This window comes from Podarcis vaucheri, assembly GCF_965113315.1.
Source record: "Podarcis vaucheri genome assembly, chromosome: 14".
Lineage (NCBI taxonomy): Eukaryota > Metazoa > Chordata > Lepidosauria > Squamata > Lacertidae > Podarcis > Podarcis vaucheri.
The window spans coordinates 28,658,406-28,683,977 of record NC_138752.1 but is presented as its reverse complement, the minus strand read 5'-3'; the positions used below and the strand labels follow the sequence as shown (position 1 = coordinate 28,683,977).

At 46.5% G+C, this 25,572-nt stretch overlaps 3 protein-coding genes across 6 annotated transcripts in view; 2 read left to right on the top strand and 1 right to left on the bottom strand.

The window, feature by feature from the left end:
- ADAMTS7 (ADAM metallopeptidase with thrombospondin type 1 motif 7) overlaps positions 1 to 2,803 on the bottom strand; it is a 79,434-nt gene extending 76,631 nt beyond the window's left edge. The window contains exon 1 of the mRNA XM_082198242.1: positions 2,779 to 2,803. Within this exon, the coding sequence (XP_082054368.1) occupies positions 2,779 to 2,788 (10 nt within the window). The 5' untranslated portion in view covers positions 2,789 to 2,803. The remainder of the gene's footprint in view (positions 1 to 2,778) is intronic.
- Positions 2,804 to 3,092: 289 nt separating this feature from the next.
- MORF4L1 (mortality factor 4 like 1) lies at positions 3,093 to 20,470 on the top strand. Of its 4 annotated transcripts, XM_082198776.1 has the most exons (14): positions 3,093 to 3,248; positions 4,648 to 4,694; positions 5,280 to 5,347; positions 7,668 to 7,754; positions 8,560 to 8,640; positions 9,339 to 9,401; positions 11,044 to 11,069; positions 12,024 to 12,112; positions 13,261 to 13,362; positions 14,022 to 14,110; positions 15,807 to 15,979; positions 17,285 to 17,369; positions 19,634 to 19,714; positions 19,856 to 20,470. In XM_082198776.1, the coding sequence occupies exons 1-14, from the start codon at positions 3,209 to 3,211 to the stop codon at positions 19,857 to 19,859; spliced, it is 1,035 nt and encodes a 344-aa protein (XP_082054902.1). In that variant the 5' UTR covers positions 3,093 to 3,208; the 3' UTR covers positions 19,860 to 20,470. The 4 variants fall into 4 exon arrangements, with proteins under 4 accessions (XP_082054902.1, XP_082054901.1, XP_082054904.1 ...); XM_082198775.1 differs by having other exon boundaries at positions 19,634 to 20,470; XM_082198778.1 differs by lacking the exon at positions 4,648 to 4,694 and having other exon boundaries at positions 3,100 to 3,248; positions 19,634 to 20,470.
- A 2,806-nt stretch (positions 20,471 to 23,276) lies between these two features.
- Positions 23,277 to 25,572, top strand: part of UACA (uveal autoantigen with coiled-coil domains and ankyrin repeats) — a 52,147-nt gene continuing 49,851 nt past the window's right edge. The window contains exon 1 of the mRNA XM_082198284.1: positions 23,277 to 23,533. Coding sequence (XP_082054410.1) covers positions 23,411 to 23,533 — 123 coding nt within the window. The 5' untranslated portion in view covers positions 23,277 to 23,410. The remainder of the gene's footprint in view (positions 23,534 to 25,572) is intronic.

Here is a 25,572-nt window from a genome sequence, read left to right as displayed (position 1 = left end):
TGAGCCCTGTCTTGGAACAAGGGTGCCATCTGGTGGGAAAAGGGAGAGGCTACCCTTTGTAATCAGTGTCACAATGGAAATACAAAAGCCAGCTGCTCTGTGCAAGGTTGGCATCACAACACCCTACCTTTTCCCCAGTTGCCATACTGAGAAGGAAGCAGGCAAATTGCACGCCTCTCTATGTGCAAGGACTCCTCAGAGACTTGGTGCCGGGAATGGGAAGGGAATCCTATAGTTCTCACAAGAAATCCTCAGCATGGGACATTTATCTCCACTGCCTCAGCACCCCTGGGGCAGAATGTGATCCCTGCCCCTTTGCCTTTTCCCCTCTAGGTGGCAGCATCAGAACCAGCACTAAGGACAGCTCCATGCCTCCAAGTGGGGTGGGGTGGGGTGCGGTGGGAGTTCTGAAGTCCCATTCTGCCTAGATTCTTTTTAAAAAAACCTTTTTTTACTTGATTTTCAGCTGAAAAAACCTCTCAGAGCAACGTACTAAGACTGCTTGCCTGCTTGAAGTCTAAAAGTCATGACACGAAAGGGAAAGGGATTGGGAGGGAGGAGGAAAAAAGCAAGCTCAGGGACGTGTTTTTTTAGTTGCAGTTATTGCAACCACAAGAGTTGGAATGATAAAATTTGGAGAGGAAGATGCTAGTGGTGTTTCTGCTGCGCTGGTGGGGTGGCCCTGTAGTCCCACCTCCCTTTCTCTGCTAAAGCATGATTGAAAGGCTGCAGTTGTGGGTAGGGCTTTCTGAGGCTAGTCTTTCTCCTGACTGGCAGATCCAATGATGGAGGAAAAGGGCTTTTGATGTACCTGCTCCTGAATCCGTGGTGTGGGAAGATGGGGCAGATGAATGGGCAGCTCCAATTGTGTGTGGAAAGGAAATTATGGGTTGTGGCCAGCACTAGCCCAGAGTAGACCCAGTAAATGAATGAACCTAAGAGAGTCAGGTTCACTAACGACAATGAGGTCTGTTCTAGGTGGAAGTAGCATAGGATACAACCCTTAATAAATGAATAAAATACATGTTGTGTTGACAACCCTGTTGTCAAATATAAGCATATTTATATAATCTCTGACCCTACTTCCGCCCCCCCATTATGTGGGGTACCTGGCTGGCCAGTAGGGAAACCTCTGCCATTATCCCAGATCCTGGCCCCAGAGCTTCCAGAGATTTTATTTATTTCATAGAACTTATACACTGCTTCATTGTAAAAAAATTAATAAATTCAAAATCCTCAGTGGGGGTAAAAAGAAGATAAAACAATTCAAGTATCACTAAGACAAAATAACAGCTACAATTTAAGACTTTCTAAAAGGGTGACTGACAATAGACTATAGACTAAGTAAAGGTAAAAGTAAAGGTACCCCTGCGCATACGGGCCAATCGTGTCCGACTCTAGGGTTGCGTGCTCATCTCGCTCTAGAGGCCGTGAGCCAGCGCCGTCCAGAGACACTTCCGGGTCACGTGGCCAGCATGACGAAGCTGCAGCTGGCAAGCCAGCACCAGCGCAGCACACGGAAACGCCGTTTACCTTCCCGCTATAAAGTGGTCCCTATTTATCTACTTGCTCTTAAGAGTGCTTTCAAACTGCTAGGTGGGCAGGAGCTGGGACCGAACGACGGGAGCTCACCCCGCCGCGTGGATTCGAACCGCCGACCATACGATCGGCAAGTCCTAGGCACTGAGGTTTTACCCACAGCGCCATCCGCGTCCCCAAGACTATAGACTAAGAGTAGATTAAAACTTGAATCAACTTTCTGATCAGGTCGGAGCCAAACAGTACAAACTCAAAGCTTTTGCAGATGACTTGGTTTTGACATTGCAGGAGCCAGAATCTAGTACGAAAAGGGTTTTAGAGCTGATTCATGAGTTTGGTCGAGTGGCGGGTTTTAAATTAAACAAGCAAAAGACAAAGGTTTTGGGGGGAAAATTGACAATTGAGGAATCAGAAAGGTTTCAGAAAGAGACAGATTTAAAAGTTGTTAAGAAGGTGAAATACCTAGGGGTTAACATGACTGCCAAAAACCTGAATTTATTTAAGGACAACTATGAAAAGTGTTGGACAGAAATCAAAATGGACTTAGAAAGTTGGTCAAGACTAAAACTTTCCTTGTTGGGCTGAATTGCTGCGATAAAGATGAATGTACTGCCAAAAATGTTGTTTCTGTTTCAGACCCTACAGATTGTGGACAGAGTGGAATGTTTTACAAAGTGGCAGAGAGATATTTCTAAATTTGTCTGGCAGGGCAAAAAGCCCCGAATAAAATTTAAAATACTAACTGATGCTAAGGAGAGAGGGGGGTTTGCCCTGCCAGATTTGAGGCTGTATTATGAATCTGCAGCTTTCTGCTGGCTGAAGGATTGGTTTCTTCTTGAGAACACTGATGTCCTAGATCTGGAAGGGTTTAACAATGCTTTCGGATGGCATGCTTACTTGTGGTATGACAAGGTAAAAATCCATAAGGCTTTTAAAAGCCATATTGTCAGGAAGGCTGTGTTAAATGTCTGGACAAAATACAAAGACCTACTAGAAAACAAGACCCCAAGGTGGCTGTCACCAATGGAAGCCAAGGCTCAGAAAAGACTCAATATGGAGGCCAATTGGCCGAAATATTGGGAAATATTAGAAAAAGAAGGAGATACTTGGAGATTGCAGAGTCTTGAGAAACTAAAGGATAAAGTGCGAGACTGGTTACACTATGCTCAGATTAGGGAGGTCTTTAAGGCAGATAAAAAAGTAGGTTTCCAGGTGGAAAAATCGAAACTGATGACCAACATTGCCGCATGCTTGAAGCCAGACAGCAGCATCAGGGGTTGCAGGCAGGAGTATTTCAGGCTGAAGAACTTGTGCTAATGCCCGGCTAGCTCAGTCGGTAGAGCATGGGACTCTTAATACCAAGGTCGTGGGTTCGAGACCCAAGTTGAGGGCGCCTCTCTTGCCCATTGGTTAATTAAAAAGAAGGAGGTTTGTTTTGGCAGCTCATGTGACAGGCAGGCAGGCCCAGCGGCGACGAGACGGGAAGCAGGAGGAGCCACTGCCGAAGACTACAAAACCCAGCATGCCCCGGGAGAGGAGGAAGAGCCAGGAGTGGAAAGATCCGTGCGCGCGCATGCGCCGTAGCGGAGGCTCCCCTCCTCTTGCCATAATGCGGCGACGCAGCTGAGGAGCCCCCGCGGGGAGGGGGAGGCGGAGGAGTCGCTTATAAATGGCGCCCAAGCAGGACCCCAAACCCAAATTCCAAGAGGGTGAGCAGCGGCAGGAGGGAGGGTCGAGCCGGGGACGGAGGGGGCGCCCTGCCGGAGACCCCCAACCACGGACCTCCAACCGCGAAGGGCGGGGGAGAGGGAGCGGAGGGGGCGCCCAGAGCCGGGCGGGGGGCGGTGGCGGCAGCCGCTCTGCCTCCCCCTCCCCACCCCAGGCAGGCAGGCAGTGCATGCACAGGAGCCCGTTTTCCCCGCAGCAAAACGGCCCCTCGGGTTCTTCTCTTTGTCTCCCCCTCCCCACTCCTCAGGAGGGGGGAGAGGGAGCCAGTAGGGGGTGTTTCCCCCCCTCCCCTGTCTGCGTCTTGCGGCTCAGCCTTCCTCTGAGGAAGACCCTGGTTGCTGGGTCAGGCCGAGGAGAATGAGCCAAACACACACCTGAATTTGTCTTTCATTGCGTACTAGTCATAATGGTTACTAGCCACGACGGCTATATCCCCCCCCCCCCAGGAGGCAGTGATGCTCCTGGATCCCTGGGGCAAGGAGAGCTGCTTCTGGCCTGTTGGGGGTCCTGCTGCCTTCAAGGCTTCCTACTAGGGGCACCTGGTTGGCCGCTGTGAGAGGAGGGTGGTGGGCTAGGTGGTGGACCCCCTTTGGGCAGCTGGCCCAGCTGCAGCAGCCAGACTCTCCTCTTTCTGCCTGCAAATGCCCTCATCCTGCTCAGAGGCTTTCAGCCTCTCCTGTGGGCACCAGAGCTCCGTTGCGTGGCCTGGCACAATAGTTGCTAGCCCAGGCTTTGTGCATGTGGGTTGAGCACAGGTGGGCATATGACACTTTGTCTCCGGTGCCATCTCTTGGTGTGGGACAGGATCAGTTCCTCTGGCATTCTCTGTGGTAGGCCCTGGAGTCTGGACACCCTTAATTAGCAATGCTCAAATAAGTCTTCCTCTTAGCTTATAGGGAGGCAGATTGCTACTTGACGGTTTGGTACTGTGCATTTCAACATGAAAATGAGGACATCCATGTGTGCGAGCACACACACACAGAGGGCGGCGTTGGCGTCCTGTGCAATCCAAATCTCTGATGAGGAAGTTGCATTGCTTCAAAGGCACAGATGAAAAATCCTCTGATTTTTCTGTGTGTCTTATCGTTCAACATTGAAAGCAAAAATATATTGCCTTGGAAGCCCTTTTTGCACTCGTCAACAAAAACACCAGCTTTTGAACATGTGTGTTTACTTGGGTTGGTGGATGGGAAGTCCAGTTTGAGCAAAATGGCGGTTCAGCTCTGCGTACCTTGGCCAAAGGTCTTACGAGGAGCTGAAATATGAACATTAACGGATCCTTGCATCTTCATTTCAGTGCGATGATGATATTATTCAGTGTTTGTGTGGTGCGTGTGCGTCTAGGCCTGCTTTTCCTACTAAATGGAAATTTTCTCACAGGTGAACGGGTGCTGTGTTTCCATGGACCTCTTCTTTACGAAGCAAAGGTATGTTGGCTGTAGTTTGCTGTGGCAGACGACGTTAACCCACCCACGGCAGTGCTGGATTTAAGGGGTGGTGGTGGGGGACGCGTGCGCTGTGCAAAACAAAACAAAACAAAAAAACCTGCTCTGGGGCTCCAGAGCCAAAGGGCCTGATTCACATACCGTGCTTTCCTCTGCCAGCATTCTCGCACAGAAGCAAGCCTGTGCAAACACAGCAGCCACAAGCAGCCCGGCTCCCTTTCTCTGGTCCGCTCCATCCTGCCTTCCTTTTGAAGTCCTTCTGCAGTACTGATGGTATCGTATTCCTCATGCTAAGAGAGGCAGCCTGTGTGGCGAGTGACTGGGGACATTGTGCCCTCTGGGCAGCCACCGTGTCCCCAGCTGCAAGGAGCAGGATGGGCTCGCACTTTGCATGCTGGGAAACTCCCAGAACATCTTGCCACAGCAAGGGACCCGATTTGGCTGGGGCAATTAAATACCCTGTAGGCTGCCTAAGAACTGTTAATCTGGCCCAAAGTGGCATAAATGTCTCTGAATTGCATGTGGACTTGCTAAGTTGTTGACAGACTTTCTTCTTCCTCCTTCTAGTGTGTAAAGGTTGCTATAAAGGACAAACAGGTGAAATACTTCATACATTACAGTGGTTGGAATAAGAAGTGAGTACTTATTTTTAAGTAACGATAACAAAAAAAACACTATTTGATAGGAGGTATATATCCTACTTTTTCTCCAAAATGGAGCACAGGATGGCTTGTGACAATGGCAATCAAATAGCCACATCATAACAAAACCATTATTAAAACCAAAAAAATCAATCTACAATGAACAGCAATGCTTAAAGTTCTTTCATTTCTCTGGCAAACTAATGTTTAAGGTCAGAAAGTTGGGGCAGCACAAAATATGTGCAGCATCTTTGCAGGATTTCACCCCTGGCATTTCCAGCCAAAGCAGATGGCAGCCTGTCCTCAGTCATCCTTTGGGCTAGGCTGCCGAAACACACTATGTGTGTAGCTGCTCCTGAGGGTGTTTTGATAACTACAGTTAGTTCAGGGATATGGCTTCTAGATGAGCAACTGAAGACAGCTGTTGTGATGCCAGCGTTTCACCAACACGACCAGCGCCCTGTCAATTATTTCTTGGCCCAGCTCAAAGTGCTGGTTTTGATTTTTAAGACCCATCATGGCTTAGGGCCAGGATACCTGGAAAATTGTATGGGTTCACATATACTTGCCAATACATTGAGATCTGCAGAAGAGGCTCTTCTCTAGGTTTTTCTGACATATTGTGGTTTCAGGGGAAAGGGCTTCTCTGTGGTGGTGACTTTAGAATGCTTTTCCCAGAGAGGAATATATGGTGCCTGCTTTGGTATCTTTTTGGTGCCAGGCAGATACCAATTTTATTTTCCTAAGCTTTTATAATTCAGTTGATCTGTTTTATTCACACACACATTTTGTTTAGCTTTCTTATGTGTTTATATTTTTGTGTATTGATTATTTTATTGCAACGATCTCAGATGTGCTTGAAGTTTCAAGATTAATAAAATAATAGTGTTGAACACATAAGTCAACCTTGTCCACTCACTGCCACAATCGTGAGGCTTTTGAGCAAAAAAACCCAGGCAGCACAGCTTTGTGAATTATTGAAGGCTCTTTGCTCTTCACCTCTTGTTGGAGAAACAGTTACAAGTGGTGTGAGTCAGAATGTGAAATGGGGATTTCTCCTAAGTCTCTAATTGCATTCATTCATATCTGCTTTTCCCATTCTGGCATCCTCCAGATGTTTCAGACTACAACTCCCCATCAGCCCAGGCAGCATGACTGTATGACGCTAGGGCTGGCTGGCCCTGACGGGAGCTAAAGTTCTAAACATTTGGGTGGCACCAGGACAGGGAAAAGATGAATTACATGCTAAGTAGCGATTATGGTTCCTGCTGCAGACATTGATAATTTACCAGAAAGGAGAAAAAGGAAGAAAAAGAAACCACTGTCTAAATTCAAGCAGTGCCCAAGTTTAACTAGTTATTCTATGGAAATATTAACTGAAATTTCCTAAATTGAAGGCTACTCCCCTCTCTGCCAGGTTTAAGCTGATACAAAAAAGGAGTCTTCATCTGCCCACAGATTACAGGGCACCCTCCTGCTTTCCTCCCATGTGGTGCTCTCCCAGCAGTGTGGGCCACAATCAAGGCATCCGAATACACCCTCTCTTTTTACTCAAATCTAACAGTCCTCCCTGAAGGCTGCTATCTGCTATCTATTCTCAGCCACTCCACACACTCCCAAGGTGGTTGTGGGGAAAGGGAGTAACTTACGTGTCCTCCCTCTCTAAGCTCCCACTAGAATAAAGCCTGTGCCTGCCTCAAAAGGCCTGCTGTACCATAGCAAGGTTTTTGTGGCCTGCAAGAAGTGGCAGCGGATTAGGCAGGAAAGGCACAGTGGAAGTCCTGGCAGGTTTCAGTGTCCTGATCAGTGGCAACAGAGCGATTGAAAAGGTGTGTGTGTGTGTGTGTGTGTGTGTGTGTGAGAGAGAGAGAGAGAGAGAGAGAGAGAGAATGAATCCCACAGAATAAGCTGCAAATTGATCAGTAGTAGCTGGGGATGGTAAACCATGAGGTTATAATCCTGTCGCCTAATCAGAAAGCGTCCCCAAACTTTCTCCAGGAATGTAGTTTTCAGCTAACTTTAACGTGCTTCTTAATGAAAACAACAACAGCTAGAACAATGATTCTTTTTTCTACAGGAATTGATTGAATACCTGGATTCCGAAACTTAGGAGAAATCCACCCACTTGTGCCTGTAACCCTGTGTTAGGCAGGGCTGCAAGTCGGAAAAGCAAAGTTTTTATAAATAGCTGTCTATAAATATTTTTTAAATAAATGGATAAAGTTCATTGGTTTTCTGTGAAGCCACTGAATTAACAGCTAGGCGGTGGGCTTCTTGTTATGTAGCCCCTGAAAACTCTTCCCTTCCCTTGCAGCTGGGATGAATGGGTTCCAGAAAGCAGAGTGCTCAAATACGTGGACACCAATCTGCAAAAGCAGAAAGAACTTCAAAAGGCCAATCAGTGAGTATTACCTAGTAATGGAGGAACTAAGCCAGGCCAGTGTATAATAAGTGGTTGGGTTTTTTTTACAGGGGTCTCTGTATTCTTGTGTAAGAAAGGTGTGGGGAACCTTTGGCCTTTGCAATATAACACAAACTTAAAACAGCAAACCTTATTACAAGATGAATACATTATTGCCTCTGCCAAAAGGGAAAGGGGTGTGCCCCCAGAGAGAGCAGAGAAAGCAGCAGTAAATTCTTGGGGAGCTGCTTCTCCTTGCAGGCTGGGATGCGGAGGGCAGGACAAATGGGAAAAACAGCCCCTTGAGGGTTCAGCAAAGTCTCTCTCCTGCAGCCTGAATATGTATTATATGAATTTTATGTGTGTGTGAATTTTGTAGAACTCACTTCACCTAGTATGGGAGAAGGTGCCCTTCTCTCTCATTGCTCAAGCAGGAGAGCTCTTTGGAGCTATAATCTACTTACCCTACCCCCAAATTGCTTTAGACATACACTATGAAATGCCTTCTGTGTTGTCCCGAACTACGTACTGGATGGAGCTCACATTCTGTGCAGGTATATATAAACATATAACACTGTTGGAAAAAATTGCAGCATGGGCACTGTCAGGGCAAGAGGAACAGACCAGGATGCCACTGTTTCAGTGCAATACTTAGGGACATTCCCAATGTTAAATTTTAACTGGTTGCACTGGCAGTTAAGAATAGCAAGATAGGTAGGGCTTCTGTTGCAGAGATACTTCTGTGCTATGGAGGCATAGAGATGCCTCTAATTAAGTCCTGTTTTGATGACTCTTTTTTTCAAAGGGAACAGTATGCAGAAGGAAAGATGAGAGGGGCCGCACCAGGGAAAAAAACGTCCGGACTCCAGCAGAAAAATGTTGAAGTGTAAGAAACTATTTTGTCTGTTTTATTCTTTTTTAATTTAAAGGCTTTCCCTCACAATCTTTTGGCCTTGAAGATCTTAGCAAGCATATTTCCAAAGCTTAAAACTGTACTGTTGGTACATGTGGAATGTTGCTTTGGAAAATGTAACCTTAGTGCTGAGGAAGCTGCTTTCCAATGAAGAACCGTGAGGGGAAATGAGCTTGCGACCATTTCCAAGAGACTGGGCTTTGAATGGTCCAATAGGCGTTCTTTAGGCAGTCATGGCTTCTACAGTATTGTAGGGGTTTTTGAGCCCAGCTCTTTCCCTTACTGTTGAGCAGTCTTAAGTGAGCAGGTGGCGAGATTTCGAAGGAAACTAGCCTTGTCCTTCTCAGGAGGGGGGCCTGCTGACTTCTCTGAGTGTCCTCTGAGAAAATAACACCAATGATCTGCGTAAGCCTGGGCTCAACCTTGTGTTGCTTCCATGGATGGATGAATAGTGTACATAACAGAGCCCAGATATGACAAAATAGCATTCAAGGTAGGAGGAAGATGTCAGCCCCGGTAGGCTTACCACCCTCCAGACACTTGTTGAATGGGGCTGTAACTTCCTCTAAAAGCTGTCTTGCCTTTTCCAGCTGAACTGAAGTGCATTCTCTTAAAGGTTCCATGTGTCGGGTCTGACACTCTCTCCTTAACTCAACCCCCATTGTGCCTAGATTTTTCAGACGAGATGGAGCGCATACAGTTTGCGGTTTGGAGACCCCTGCAATATCGACGCGGTGAGTTAAGGATGGATTGTCACGCCAGGATCTTCATCCTGAAATCCAGATTTCCTTGCTTTGTGTAGATTTATAAGTTTCTCTCTCTCTGAAAAATGATGTATAGGCATATTATGTGAGTACAGTGGTACCTCGGTCTACAAACTTAATTTGGTACGGAAGTCCGTTCTTAAACCAAAGCGTTCTTAAACCGAGGTGCGCTTTCCCCACTGAGGCCTCCTGCTGCTGGTGCCCTTCCACTGTTCGTCTTCCGAGGCAAAATTTGCTAGCCGGAACACCTACTTCCAGTTTTGCGGAGTTCGTTGCCCGAATAGTTTGTTAACAGGACTGTTTGTAGACTGAGGTACCACTGTAATGGAATATCCTCCCTTGAGATAGCTGGTAGAATAACAATTTATGCAGTTCTTAATGCATCAGACTTTCTTGAAGGTGTTCTTTATGATAAAAAAAACCACCACCATCTTGGTTGATTGCTCCTTTTTGTACTTCCTCCGGTCACTCGTGATGTGTGGATTGGATTTTCAGATGCTGCATACGGATATTCCACTTAATAATAAATTTATATACCGCCCTTCATCCAAGGATCATAGGATTTACAGTATAAAAACATGAAAATACATAACATAGTATTATGTTATTATAACAAACAAAAGAATGACTCCCCGCCCCCATTTAAAAGGCCATAGATTGTTTAATTAGCGAAAGGCCTGGGAGAAGAGGAATGTTCTTGCCTGGTGCCTAAACATATGTATTGAAGGTGCCAGGCAAGCCTCCCTGGGGAGAGCATTTCACAAACAGGGAGACACCGCAGAAAAGGCCTGTTTTCCTGTTGCCACCCTCCAGACCTCTTGTGGCGGAGGCACCCAAAGAAGAGCCTCAGATGATGATCACAAGATCTGGGTCGGTGCTTATGGGTGGAGGTGGTCCTTGAGATATTGTGTTCCTGAACTGTTTAAGGCTTCATAGATCAAGCTAGCACTTTGAATTGGGCCCAGAAACTAATTGGCAGGCAATGCAGTTGGGCCAGGGTTGTAGTTATATGCTCAGTCTGTCTTGCCCCAATGAGCTACCTAGCTGCTGAATTCTGCACTATCTAAGGTCTCTGAACTGTCTTCAGAGGAAGCCCCATGTGTAACAGACTGCAGTGATCTAACCTTTTCAGATGTTGATGAGAATTGTAGCTGTGCTCTTTTATAAATCATGAAGGCAGGTGGTTGGCTGGTCTGCCATGCTTCCAGCTATTAGGGTGGGGTGAAAGAGGCTGCTTCTACACCTTATTTTTTTTTTAAGGCAGTGTACATTTCTGGTGTGCCTTTGGAGCTGCAGGTATGGCTGGTCATGGGGGAAGCATACTAGCTTTGCGAAAAATGTAAAGCACGTAGCTCTTCCTTTATTTTATCAAATGCTGGGAAAGCAGCTTCTACATATGCCAGATCCAGTCTTTTCCGTATTAGGCCTAAGCACCTTGAATTATCCTGCGTGGATGACGTTCCTTTCAACACTGGGCCTTGCGCTTTGTGGCTTGATCAGTCCCTTACAGATCAAGTGATTGGGCTTAGAAGAAGGAACTTTTTTGAAAAAAAGTGCTGGTGTTATACTTGCTTTGCATGTGGAATAACAGTGTCTCTTTTCCCTTTGGCAGGAAGACCAAAAAGAACAAACAGAAAAGTAAGAGCATCTCTTTTGAGTTGCCCACTCTTATCTAGCATGATGCTCTTCTAGATTTTCAATGTTTTGCCAACATTTCTGCCCAGGCCCCACCTTACTTTTGTAAGAGCAAAAAGGGTTAAGGAAAAGATGGCCCTCCCAGTGTGTTGGCTCCAAAATCGAAGCTCCTAGAATCCGGGAGCAGCAGCAGTACTTCCAATTAGTTACTGTTGTTATTTTGATGCAGTAATTTATTCAAAGCTGTCCACTCTACGAACAAGCATTAAAAGGCAGCCCTACTATAATGCACATCTTGCTAGAACTTGAAAAATTGTTATATTGGTATCTTGAAAAAAATAAAAGGGGAAGGGGAAAAAAGCAGTTAATTGCATTGGGTGATAAAAACTACTATTAATCAGGTGGCAGCCCTATAAGTCTTAGTTTGAGTTTTGATCAGCTACCAGATTAAATCTGCATGTCTAGACTATTGAATATGGCCTGCCCTGAATGAAACAAGTTACTTTTTTATTTTTTATTTTTAAAAAGGTTTTGCTTGAAGCAGGGGTTTTCCCTCATACATAAGAGAGGGAAAGTCTTTTTTATTGCCTGCTAGTATTAAAAGTTTTAATGTAACACTTCTTAAAAAGCATTGCCCAATCAATTGGATGCATCTTTAAGTCAATCAAAAAGTTTGTAATCAGTTAGGTTAACTCAAGACATTGGAGCTACCCCCGAAGCAGTTCTTAGCAATGCTGAGCAACTTAAAAAATGGGGTTTGCATCCGGGATCCCAGTGACTATTTTAAAGGGGCTGCCACAACATTGGGGTGCAGTGTGTGTGTGTGTGTGTGTGTCTGTCTGATTTCTGGTTCTGTCCAGTAGACCCCTTCCGCGAGTGTGTGTTGTGTGTGAACTGCCACCTGTGTAAAACGTTTAGCTAAAACCACAACAGTGATTCCCTTGCCTGTTTGTGTAGCTCCTGGAATCGGTGAAGGCAGCAGCACTAATGAAAACCCTCAGCCTCCCAGGAAGAAAAGGGCTCGTGTAGATCCCACTGTTGAAAGTGTAAGTATTTTGGACTGTCCGGGACTCTAGGTAGAGTTCCCCTTGTTGGGTTGCAGTCATTACACAGTTTGCAAGTCTTAAAAAAGAAAGAATATCCAAGATGTTTTGGATCCATCTCAGCCTTTGGGCAACTTCACAAGGAAGGGGGATAGATGGCAATAATATATTTCCCCCCCCCCCAAATCCCTTACTTCAGCCACGCAAGTCGCTCTGCGTGGGATTTCTTTTGCCCTTGATCTGAAGTGCAGAATGCTGCAGCACGATTGCTGACATGAGTGAGGCCTTGTCTGCATATAACACCTGTGCTCAGAGACCTGCACTGGTTGCCAATTTACTACCAGGCCAAGTTCAAGGTGTTACTATTAGTGTACAGAGCTCTTAACAACTTGGGACCAATTTATCAGCAATATCTCCGTACAGCATATATGCCCAATTTACTGCTTCGATAATACATGTTCCACATTTGTAAAAACTCTTTTAGTGCGGCAGGACTTACACTTTGGAACTCCTTGCCAATTGACACTAGGCTGGTGCCTTCACTGGACTGTTTCAACGCATGTTAAAAACATTTTTGCTTAGACAACCCTACACAGATAAGCTGAATGCTGGTGTGAATTTTAATCTGCTTTTCGTCAATTGTTATTTTAACTTTGCAAAAGCCTTAAATTATTGCTGCTAATTCTTCTTGATTGTTTTATATTTTCGTAAACTGCTTTGATACGTGGTTCTTTTCTTTTTTACAATCAAGAAATGTATAAATGTTATGAAACAAATAAGAAACGCAGCTTGTGGGAATACGTGAATGCTTATATCGAGTGGCAATGAACATATTTTGCAGCTCCTTGAAACTTTGTAAGTGTCTTCATGGAACCACAAGAAACACTTGGCAGCCCTCCCTATAGGGCTGGCAATAGACAACTGAGGCTTTCTTCCTTGCGCAGGCTTCTGAATGGTTGTCTCCTGCCGTCACAGTGCCAAGGTCTGTTCTCAGTTCCTTGGATCTTGCTAGTGAGGACATCTCTGAATACAGAGGTGCAATATTGTTAAATTCACTGATACACTGTACATTTTCTGAGCCCCAATACACAACAATGTGCTTTGCTTGGTGCCAGTATCCGAATGCAGGTCTTGTGTCTTTTATTCTTCAGGAGGAGACTTTTATGAACAGGGTTGAAGTCAAGGTAAAAATACCCGAGGAGCTGAAACCGTGGCTTGTGGACGACTGGGATTTGATCACCCGGCAAAAGCAGGTAACTCTGAAATTGTGTTACTAAATGGACTGCTTATTTTTAAGCACCTGCAGTAACCTGAGTTGGTTGTTACGTAATGTGATATTACTGTTTGTTTGCAAGCTGCCTTTCAGCCAAAAAGACTCCCAAGACTAAATCAACACATAAAAATACAATAATGGAAGTACAATTGATAGAATTTCAAAACGTTTCAGCAGTATTACAAACTAAATACATCCATGCACCTTCCAAAAAGGCAAAGAACATTCCCTACAGAAATATTAAGAGAAGGCAAGAATACTTAAGAAGCATAGCTGTCAACTTTTCCCTTTTCTTGCAAGGAATCCTATTTGGAATAAGGAAATTTCCCTTAAAAAAAGGGAAACGTTGACAGCTATGTAAGAAGCATCTTTGCTTTACAAGGTCCCAGGCAGCAGGTTGGGGGAAGGCAGGTGGAAAACCTGGTGGCCCTTGATGGCTCCCGCAGATTATACTTCTAGAAACCATAGTGGGGTTTTCCCTTGTAGGCTAGTTAGCTACTTTCAGCCTTGCCGTCTTGTGGTTGCAAAGGAGGTGCAAGTTTCTTCCAATTTGAAAGAAGAGGTTCCATGGAGTTACACCTCTCTCCTGGCTCCAGTCTTTTTTGTTCTGGCTTAGGCGCCTCTCGCTTTCTTCCGTAGCTCTTCTACCTTCCTGCCAAGAAGAACGTTGACTCCATTTTGGAGGACTACGCAAACTACAAGAAGTCGCGAGGGAACACTGATAACAAGTGAGGAGGGGGTGGTTGTGGGGGCGCATCAGAAGGGCCCATTGTGGAGTATCTCTAACCAAAAGTATTGGTCCTTTGATATGAGGAGGCTGACCTCAAACTCTTTGTTTGTTTATTTATTACATTTTTATACCCTCTTTTCTTCCAAGGAGCCCAAGGTGGTATATATGGTTCTACTTGCTGCTCCCCCTCCATTTAATTCCCACAACAATCTTGTGGCTGGCTTCATGTCTGAGTGGGGGGTTCGAACCCTGCTCTTACAGGTCCTAGTTTGATACCCAACCATTTTGCCACACTGGCTCTATTTGAATGAGACATGTATGTGCTGCACAGCTGTTCAAAGCAGCTTAGTGTGTTTATATTTCTTTTCCTTGTTCTATCTTGAATACCCCCTTCCAGTCCTGCAGGAAGGTTGGCTCAAATTCAGCATGAGGGTTTGGGGTTTTTTTGCAGTCATGCCTCAAGTAATCTTACAACCCAATTCAGTAGTTCTCTTCTCCTCCAGCCCTGATTGAGGTAAAGTATTTGGGGGCTTGCTTTGTGTGAACTTGGAGGAAGAGGGTGCCAGGAAGCGACTCTGGTCAATTGACCCATTGAACACCTGACTCCATTTATCCACAAAGGGATTTTATAGAGTTTACCCCACTGTAATATCCTGAAACATTTCCTGGAGCATTCCGGGACACAACTGAATTTGTCACACTCTGAGGACATCCGAACAAGCTTTCTCTGCCGTGCTGAAGAGACCGACTGGATCCAACCCAGCCTTGATCTGGCAATAGCCCAATCATGGCAAAAGCTTGGTAATACACCATTCTCAGTGTCACCAGAATCCTGCTTTGAGCAAAAAAGTTAGTCCAGAATGTGACTGCCCAGTTTCAAGGTTGCCGTGAAGGCCAGGAGGCTGTGACAGTCAAGGCAGCTTCCTTAAGGGTGTTGAAGCCCCCTACCGTAAGAAAATATAATTTGCGCAGTGTCGAAAAAAATTCTAGGCGCTCTTTAATTTTTTAAAAAGCAATAGCCCTGCCTGCAGGCTCATTATTTTATTCATACACTTACAGATGCCCCCCCCCAATAGCTTAATGCTAAGACAGGCTTCTGATACACAAAAGGGGATGGGATGATGTCCATTCCTGAAGGTCTGTAGCTTGGTTCCCACAGGCATCTGGTTGGCCACTGTGAGAACAGGATGCTGGGGAACAGCAAGCTTTTCTTATGTTCTTATGCAAAGGCCAGCCTGGGAGCAGAGCAGATAACACCAGGGGGTGGAGAATATCTGTGGCCCTCCAGATGTTGTTAGGCTTCAGCTGCCAGCACAGCCAGGGATGGTGGGAATTGGAGGTTCCCAGCTGCTGAGAACACTCTGCAGATGTGCACAGATGGAGGTCAGCAGGAAATGAGGTGACAGCTAGAATTCCCAGAGCAGGAGGGTTTGTTGGCCTTGTCCATTTCCACCCCCCACCCCCCGTGGAACACCCTCCCTTCAGATGTCAATGAGATAAAGAACTACACAACTTTTAGAAGACATCTGAAGGCAGCCCTGTATTGGGAAGTTTTTAATGTTTGATGTTTTATTGTGTTTTTATATATGCCGCCCGGAGAGATGGGCGGGGTATAAATGAAATAGCAATAATAATTAATAATGAATTATTGTTCTGGCTGTTGCTGACCCTGCATTTTTCTTGCTGTGCACCAGAGAATATGCTGTTAATGAAGTCGTGGCAGGCATCAAAGAGTACTTCAACGTCATGCTGGGCACTCAGCTGCTCTATAAATTTGAGAGGCCGCAGTACGCAGAAATCTTAGCAGATCACCCTGATGCACCAATGTCACAGGTGTACGGAGCTCCCCACCTCCTGCGGCTGTTTGGTATGTACATCGTTTGTGGGACACAAAAGGCTTTTCCCAACCTGATAACTGTTGCTTTGGACTGCAACTCCCACCACTCCCGGCCAGCATGCTGAGACCTGATGGGAGCACAGCCATGTGCCTGAGGTTTCTGGGAGCTGTAGTTTGAAACGTTTGGAGCAGCCACATTTTACAATGCGCTTTTATGAGGAGGCTGTTCTTTTAAATGTCAGTGGAAGCCGCTTCTTAGCTGACAAACGAGGCCGTCTCTTTCCAGTATGCATGTCCTGTTCCTTAGGTGCAGCATTCATCTTGTTTTTGAACCCATCGTAAAGCTGCACAAAGCAATTTATTGAATCTGGGAAAATTATAACAGACATAAGAATTATGTTGAGGAAAATTGAGAGTTGAACACAAAGAGCTATTGGAGGCCCAGGGTGTAGGGTGGCCTCATTGCAGAAGTTCATGTGAGTGAGCATGTGGTGTGATTTCCCCATAAATGAGGCCTTGGGAGCTGCACTGCTCTCCTTTGGGTGGAAGCCTCCAGCCCCAAGATACGAAATACCTTTGCTTCCTTTAATCATTTCTAGTACTGTGGGCAGTGTAGGATGAGTTGCAGAAGATTCAGCGAGGTCCCCATCCTGGTGCATCATTCTATTAGACCAGTGGTTCTCAAACTTTGGGGAGCTGCTGCCCGCTTGGTTCCATAAACTCACCCCCAGTGCCCCCTGCCCTATAAAAAGCATTGCTCAGGATAGCAGTTTGCAAGACCCACTAAGGAGGATAACACAAACAAATTTAAAACAGTGACAGTGTATTTTTTCAATATCCAATTGAAACTATTTAGTTTAATTCAACTAAATGGATGAACATGATCCACTGATACCAGCTTTTCAAAGCCTGGCAGCCACTTACACCTCCAGCACCCGCTTGCCTCTAAGCACCCCTCTAGATAATGTCACCACCCCTGGAGGGTGGTGCCAGCCACTGTGCTAGACAAAACTGCTCAGGCTATATTGGGGGTTAGCAGCACCTACTAAGTGGACCTTTCATAACCCTCGGTTCCCCTCAGTGCTACTCTTCACTGTGTTCCAAAATGCTTCCTCACTTGTTTCTGACCCAGGAGGCTTTCCAGGCATCCCTGAAACTTCATCTCTGCCTTAGGATCACTAATGTGTCGCTTTCAAAAGGCAGCTGCAGTCATGACCTGTATGATGTGATGGCTGGACAACTCAACTGGAAATAGAGCGGGTGAATTTTATGAATTGTGCAAATGCTTCCCTTAACGTTGTCTTCCCCCTTGTCCTTAAATTACCGTCTGAACAGTCCGGATCGGAGCCATGCTCGCTTACACGCCCTTGGACGAGAAGAGTCTGGCCTTGCTGTTGAACTACTTGCACGATTTTCTAAAGTATGTACAATGGATCGCGCTTGATATCTGCCGAGTTGAGAGAGGCACCTTGGTCCTTGTGAGAGCTTGTGTTTCGTGCAAAGATGTTTGCATGGGGGTTGTGGGCACCTCCAGGGCTCTTCTTCCCTCTAGCGTGATACCAGGAGCTGTGTTTTTATCTCTTGGCAAGCTGAAATTTTGATGGATGATGGGACAGGATTAGAAGTCCTCTTCCGTGGTCTCTTAGTCCCATGGATTTCCTTAGAGAAGTGTGGCATTTTTTGCAGGCTTTTGAGAGGTAGCATAGATACAGCAAGCCCTTCATGGGCCAAATCTCAAAGGATCCACTCTAGTGATCTGACCTAATCTACTGCTGTGCCACAAACTCTTGCTGCTAACACAAGCCCCCTTGTTTTTGCTGCAGCAGGCAGTGAGCCCTCTGGGAATTCCTGTTGTTGTTGTTGTTGTTGTTATTATTATTATTATTAGTATCCCACCTGCCCTCCAAGGAGCTCGTGGTGCTTACGTAGTTCTCACGCTTCCCATTTTATACTGACAACAACCCTCTGAGGTGGGTTAGGTTGAGAGTAAGTGACCAGCCCAAGGTCACCCAGTGAGCTTCATGGTTGAGTGGGGATTTGAACTCTGGTCTCCCAGATCCTAATCTGGCACGCTAACATACTGGCTAGGATTTGCTCTGCCTTCTGTCTAAAGTCATAACATAATCCTGGTACTTAATATGGGCAGGTGAAAATGTTTTCTCCCACAAGTGGGGAGAAAAAGAGATCATTAAATATGCAAAAACAAAGTTTTTGGAGAGGAGGTGATGACAGCATCCTTCTCTCTGAAATACTATATTTCTGTGTGAGTTAGTCTGAAGTGGTACCTGTGTAGGTGCCGAGGTTTCTGTCTGCCTGGGTGAGCAGTTGAGCTTCCCTTTCTTCCTTGCTTAAAGGCACAGCCCAGGGGTGTTCTGGCTGTCTGTCCTAGTTCTGCAAAATAGTGCAAGAGGGGGGCTTGTGGGGCTGAGGAGAAGCATGTGATGGAGCTGTGAGCTGGGTGTGTATGCCTGTCTCTCCACATTCCTTGCAAATCCAAGCTAACACAATAACACCAAGATTGGACACTGTTGTGGATTTTCTTAAATCAACCACACCCAGTTGTGATGTCTGAGATGGCTTGGTCAGAACAACACAGCAGTGGAGTCCACAGGCCTATAAATTAAACAGGCTTATGTAGAGGCATTCCCTCACTTTAGCTTTACACATGTGTAGAGTGTTATAGTCGGGTGATGACTAAGCAATGGCCTTATGGAACAGAGCAAAAGTGACATCCACAACAAGAACTGAGGAGGAACAGGGCCAGAGAAACATCTATCAGTGTTAGGAGGTTCCTTCACACATCTTCAGACAGCTTGACTCTTTGGCAACATCCTCTCCCCAAACCCATCCGTCTGCCAGCATTTTACCATATTTTTCCATTTTTTAAACCCAAAATTAAGAAATTAAGTTTTTTTAGCTTTTTTTGGGGGGGTGGGGGAGGTCACTTCCACCAATTGCTCACCCGTCTGCCCGCCACTGCCAATCGCTTCCCACAGCCACTGCAAATTGCACACCTTGCTGCAGCCGCCAATTGTCTGCCCATTCGCCGCCACCAACAGCCCACCTGCCCACTTGCCGCAACCGCCAATCGCCTGCCTGCCTGCCTGCCTCGCCACAGCCGCCAATCACCTGCCCAGTTGCCACAGCCAATCGCCAGCAGGCCTTGCCGCAGTCACCAATCACCCGACCAATTGCCGCTGCCAATCTCCTGCTTGCTGCTGCCGTTAATTGCATGTCCCCCCCTCTGCATTCACTATCCGTGTATAAGACGACACCCAATTTTTGCCTTTTTTTAAAGCAAAAAGTGTTGTCTTATACACGGGAAAATACGGTATTTGTATGGCGCTTTCCTACAACAGTAAATATAACAACATGCAAAACAACATTTCAGTAGTATAATAAGATTACATTAATAACACCTAACAACAAAAATGACAAGGGAGTTTGACAGTTTCACCTTGGTCCTAGAAGCTCCTCTATTGCACAGCTTCTTATAAGGCTTCCAAAGACTGGGTGGGGCAGCTGGGGCATCCTTTCAATGCATTCTTTCACTGCCCATACATCTTAGGCTATCAACTCTCTCTCTCTCTCTCTCTCTCTATATATATATATCACTAAACCCAACCTCTTGGCTTCAATGTGAGATTCAAGCCTGTTGCCTTCCCCTTCCTTCCCCGTCCGCAGGTACCTAGCAAAGAACTCTTCCACGCTGTTCAGCGCGAGCGACTATGAAGTTGCACCTCCGGAGTATCATCGGAAAGCTGTGTAAGCTTCTCACACTCATGGTGTGTGTGCGCGTGTGTATGAGTGTGTGCATCACTGGAAGGGATCCTTGGGTCTCTGCAGCAGACCTGCCCAGTTCCACGTCTGCTCACGGTCTCCTCTTGCACACGTCTTTCTGCACAGCTGACATCCGTGTCAAGTGAATAGTGTTTTGTGTCTTCAGATGGAACTGTTGCCGCCCCACGTCCCAAGGTCGCTTTTCCTTCAGACGGATCTCTTTCAAGGGGAGAGCCTCCCGGAGCGTGTCATTGGATCGATTTTGGTGTTGGAATGTGGTGCTGGAAATGTGACGAAACGTTTCATAGTCTTGAGCCTCCTGCATGCTTTTAGGCCCATTTCCCCCCCTTGAAACCAAGCTGATGATGGTTTGATGGTGTGTTGTCTTCCTCTTCCTCAACCCCTTCAAAACAAGCAAACAAACTCTTGCTTCCAACCGAGTGGGGAGGACCAAACGCAGATGTCTACTTGCAGCTTGGGAGGGGAGGGACAGGGTGGGGAAGGGAGTTCATGTGCTTTCTTGGTGTTGGGAGGGTAAAAATGTGTGGGTTTAAGTCTGTGTTCTTTGCCTGCATAGCTGAAGAATTGTGGGGTTAACTTTTGTCTTGGGTTCAAATGCACCTTCTAACATAGGACGGATTTGCCATTGTGTCTCACAAGTTTTCTGAAATGGTTTTTTTTTTTTTTTGTAGGGGATGTTTACAGGTCCCCAAATAAACTTTTCTATTTCAACTGTTAAAAGACGGGTCTGTTTTGCTGCTTGCAAAACCATACACATCTTTAAAATGTGGTTTTATTCCAGCCATGCATATAGTAGAGTCATATAAATGTAGAGCTGGAAAGGATCCCCAGGGCCCCATGTATTGCACTGGGCTGTACATGAGCAAACAGGTTTGGGAAAGAGGCACTTAAGATCACCTAAATGGTGATCTGGGAGCAGGGTGGTGAGAGAGCAATGTGTAAATATTGGTGGTGAGGCTACATTTTGGGAGGTGGCAAGGGCACAAGTTATCACCTAACACCTTTCCCCAGCCTGCTGCCCTCATCTGGAGATGTAAGCCAGCCTATCTGGGACTGATGGGGCTTTCAGTTCAAAACATCTGGAGAGCACAAGGTTGGGGAATGCTGACCTAACGTATGAGCAGTAGCTGCAGAAGGGGCTTATTGAAAAAGGTGAAAGGCCATGTGAGAAGGGGAGGGAGGGCAGTGAAGCTACCAAGGACTGAAATAATCTGTGTTCTTAAATATAATAATGTTATTATTATTTATATGCCACCCATCTGACTGGGTTGCTCCAGCCATTCTGGGCAGCTCCCCCCAAAATACTAAAAACACAATAAAACATAAAGCCTTAAGACTTCCCTATACAGGCCTGCCTTCAAATGTCTTCTAAAAGTCAAATAGTTGTTTATTTCATTGACTGGTTTTGTCCTGATTGGCCTTGGACAATGTCGTTTAGAAGTGGATTGTTCTTACAGATTTGGTCACCTGAGAAGGGAGTTTTCTCAGGACCAAGTAGATATGTGGGATAATTAGCTGGGCATAAGCGTTCTTGCCATGAGTGGAAAATGCAAAGGAGTGGGGTGCAAAAGGGGTTCTTTGTGGGTGGAGGTTCGTACCCATAATTGTCTGCTAATAGGTGGCCTATAATGTGTTTAACAGTGGTTTACAGTGCCTCAGGAATGGAGCGTCCTCAGAGCCCAAAGTAAACCCAGTCAGGATGTACCTTGGGTGGCTGGATTGGGTTAGAGGACAGCTAGACAGAATGGGATGTGTGTCTTCTGCAGATCTTGCACTCTTAGTCCTTCCTCTTAACACCAACTGGAGGTCAGCAAGCACAGGCTGCAACGTTCCTCAGCTTTTTCTCTGCACACTGTCCTGGGCAACTGGAGACTTCAGAGTCCAGGTCCTAAAGGACATAAGAATACAAGAGCAATCTGCTGGATCAGGCTACGAGAGAAAGAGAGAGGGGGTGGGGTGCGAAACAGACTATCCACTTTCTCCACACCATACATAATTTTATAAACTTCTGTCATGTCACCTCTTACAATGGTACCTCAGGTTACAGACGCTTCAGGTTACATACGCTTCAGGTTACATACGCTTCAGGTTAAAGACTCTGCTAACCCAGAAATAGTGCTTCAGGTTAAGAACTTTGCTTCAGGATGAGAACAGAAATCAGGCTCTGGTGGCGCGGCAGCAGTGGGAGGCCCCATTAGATAAAGTGATGCTTCAGGTTAAGAACAGTTTCAGGTTAAGTACGGACCTCCAGAATGAATTAAGTACTTAACCTGAAGTACCACTGTACAACAGTGACCTTGAGCTCCCAGGAACCAAGATATGGAATATACTCCTGCAAGGGGTCTTTGGATGAAATCCAGTTCTGTTCAGCGGAGCTGTTTCCAGAGCAGAAAAGATTGGTTCCACCCTTTTTGGTTGAAGAGCGCCTGGTATAACAAAGAAATTATCTAAATAAATAAATTGCAGTTTCACTGGAGAGTGAGATGGCCATGAAATCCGTTGCCTCTTTTCTCCCGTCTCTCACTGGCCCTTTGTCCTCTGGCAGTGCCCTATATAACTGGAACAAAAATAACCCTATTCCTCATTTGTATCCTTCAGATGTTCCTGAAATAGGCATTGCTTGTCGCCTGGACCTGTCTCTGTCTCTCTGGTGGTTGAGGCTAATGGCACTAGAGTTTGGAATGAAAACGTTGGGTTATGGAAGGCTTTGGTGGTACAAAATCCTCTGCAGGTGGACTGGGGGCCTTTACCCCTGTGAAATGGCCTTTTAGCCAGGCTCCCTGCTGCCCAAGGCCATCAGTCAGCCGCTTGACTGGATGGAGATTTGAATCTGGTGCCATGCCCTCTGCTCCCTGGCCCCACTTGCATAGCCATGCTCTTGTTCAGCCCTCCCCAACCTGGCTGGGGCTGGTGGGAGTTGTCCGAAACACCAGGAGGGCAGCAGCGCATAGCTAAATTCTGGAACTTCCTCTCACAGGAGACAGTGATGGTTTTGAAAGACGATGAGACTCAAATTCATGGAGGAGAGGGCAATGGATGGCTACTAGCCACAATGGATCTGCTCTGCTTCTACAGTGGAGGCAGCAATGCTTCTGAATACCAGTTCCTGGAAGCCACAGGAGGGGAGATGGCTCTTGCACTCAAATCCTACTTGTGGGTTTTCCGCAGGCATCTATGAGAACTGTGACTAGATGGGCCATGGGCCTGATCCAGCAGGCTCTTCTTAGGTTCTTAGTCTCTTAGCTTGAGGAGGATTGGGGCAGGTTCTCTCTGGCCGCTCCTAAGCCTTCCTTGCTAATGTGCGTCCCAATCTCTTGCTCCACAGTTAGCTGTTTCTGGTACGTGTTTGATAAAGTGCTGTGTTTTTTCAGGGCTGTTCCATTGTCCCAGCCCTTTCCTTCCTTTCCCCCTCCTAGCAATCTGATTTTCAGCTTCCTGCCTCCAATGGGGCTGTTTTCTTTTCACTCTATCCATATCCTTTGCCGTTACAATACATCAAATGGTCCACCGCTTTTTGCTCGACCTTTTCTCCCATGCTCGGTGGTGGTGGTGCGTGTTGGAGCAGCTTCTTGCACCATCTGCCTCTGTGATACCTGCAAAGCTTGCATGCTGAGAAGCCCGCCTCTTGTCCCCTCTTGCTCTGTTGGCTGATTGGAGCCAATGATCCGGCGGACCAAGCTGCAGTGGAGGACTGAAGGCACCGTCTTGGCCGTCCCAGGGCTCTGCATCGCCCATCCTTTCCTTCTCCACGTCCGCCAGAGTTCAAAGATGGCCTCTTTCTGGGTGAGGCTGCCATTCTTTTTTCGCTGTCCCTTTGTGCTGAATCTTTACCGGGCGGTGGGGGCCAGGACGGGGAAGTGGAAGGAGATAGGAGTTGGAGCTCTTTCTTTGCCTTGACTTCACTTTCTGGAGGGGCTCAACTGCGAGTGAAGGGTGGGGGTTGGCCAAGAATGTCTGTCCTGTTGTGACTTTTTTAAAAAAATCCTCCTTTCCCCCCCTCACCATGTGTGTTTTGTTTTGGCTGATGCAGCCAGCATGACCAAGTCATGGAATCATAGAATGTAGAGTTGGAAGGGATCCCAAGGATCGTCTGGTCCAAACCCCTGTACTGCAAGGATCATGACTAAAGAATCCCTGACAGGTGGCCACCCAACCTTTGCTTAGAAATCTCCAATGAAGGAGCGTTTACACCTTCCAAGGTTGTCTGTTTCACTGTCAAACAGGTCTTACGATAGGCTGGGCTTGCTTTCATCATGTATTTCTACTTAAATCTTCTTAGAACTGGGATGGGGAATCTGTGGTCCTCCAGATGTTGCAGGACTCTGAAGCTGTCCTTATCTTTGTCCATTGGCTGTGTTAGCTGGCCTGATGGAAACTGGACTCCAGCAACCTCTGGAGGGCCACGGGTTCTGCCCCTACCTGATTCAGATGCTGCGTTGGGGAGGCCAGAAAGTGTTCTGAAGCAGAGTCTGCGTTTCAACCAGCGGGCACCAGGTTGACAAAGGCTGTTCTGTGCTACTTGAGAGTGTGAGCCTCAACCTGACATTGCTGCTAAAGTTCCCTTTCTGCTGGAGGAGATCAGCGAGGAATCTGAACAGCGGCCTCATGCCATGATTGTGCAGGCCACTCCTAAGGCCAACGCAAAAAGTAAAGCCAAGTGTTGGCAGCAGAGCGAGAGAGGATGTGGCCTTAGTTGGATTCCAGTTCTGAAGCAAGGGTCAGTGCTGGCCCTGAAGGTAGCATCCTACTGCACAGTATTTGGAATACTGTGTGCAGTTCTGGTTGCCTCGCCACAAAAAGGATATTGAAGAGTTAGGAAAAGTTCAGGAAAGGGTAACCAAAGTGATCAAGCAGAGGGAGCGACTGTCCCATGAAGAAAGGTTGCAGCATTTCAGTGTAGAGAGAAAAGGCGAGTAATAGGGTAGAAGTTTATAAAATTGTGCATGGGATTCAATTAGAATATTCTATTCTAATATTGTAATGCATGGCATGGAGAAAGGGGATAGAGAAATGGTTTTCCTCCCTCTCTCATCTCACTAGAACTCGTGGACATCCAGTGATGCTGAATCAGCAAGCAGAATAATAGAATTGGAAGGTATAATCTATTCCAACCTTCTGCAATGCAGTAATCTTTTGAGCAATGTGGGGCTCGACACCATGACCCCGAGATCAACAGTCTCATGCTCTGCTGACTGACTGTTGGGAGATTTGAGATAGATAAAAAGAAAGGACTTGCTCACACAGTGCATACTTAAAGTTGTTAAACTTGCTCCCACAGTAGGCGCTGATGGTCAGCCATGGCTTTAAAAGAGGAATGGGCAGATTTATGGAGAATAAGGCTACTAGCCATGATGGATCTGCTCTGCCTCCACAGTTGGAGGCAGCAGCAAGGATTTTGAGTATCAGTTGCTGGAAACTGCAAGTGAGGGGGTTCTTATGCCTGAATCCTGCTTGCGGGTTTCTTACAGGCGTTATAAATATGGTGTTGCCATACAACAGCATGTGCAAGGTTGCAAGCGGGGAGATTCTCCTACTGCTAAAAGGTCATCTCCCCCACCTTAACTGGTGCTTCGGGGCTATAGCAGCAAAGACACTCACCGCTTTGATGTTGGAGATAGATCTAGGTGCCCTTCACCTCAGCCTCCTACAGCTATGCTGGGAGGGGCTGCTGGCAATTGTAGTCCAAAATGCCTGGGGCGCCCCAGTTTGTGGAAGGGCAGTACTAGGGGACGGTTCCCTCCCTTCCAACTCTTTCTTCAGGTTCTCATTAACACTTGAACTGTGCAAGGATGGATTACTGGCTGAAGTGTGTTAGGCTAAGC

Coding starts and splice junctions, on each gene's coding strand:
- MORF4L1 (XM_082198776.1), top strand. CDS start 3,209: ATGGCGCCCAAGCAGGACCCCAAACCCAAATTCCAAGAGG. Junction 3,249..4,647: donor CAAACCCAAATTCCAAGAGG/GTGAGCAGCGGC, acceptor ATTTTCTCACAG/GTGAACGGGTGCTGTGTTTC. Junction 8,641..9,338: donor CAGCAGAAAAATGTTGAAGT/GTAAGAAACTAT, acceptor CATTGTGCCTAG/ATTTTTCAGACGAGATGGAG.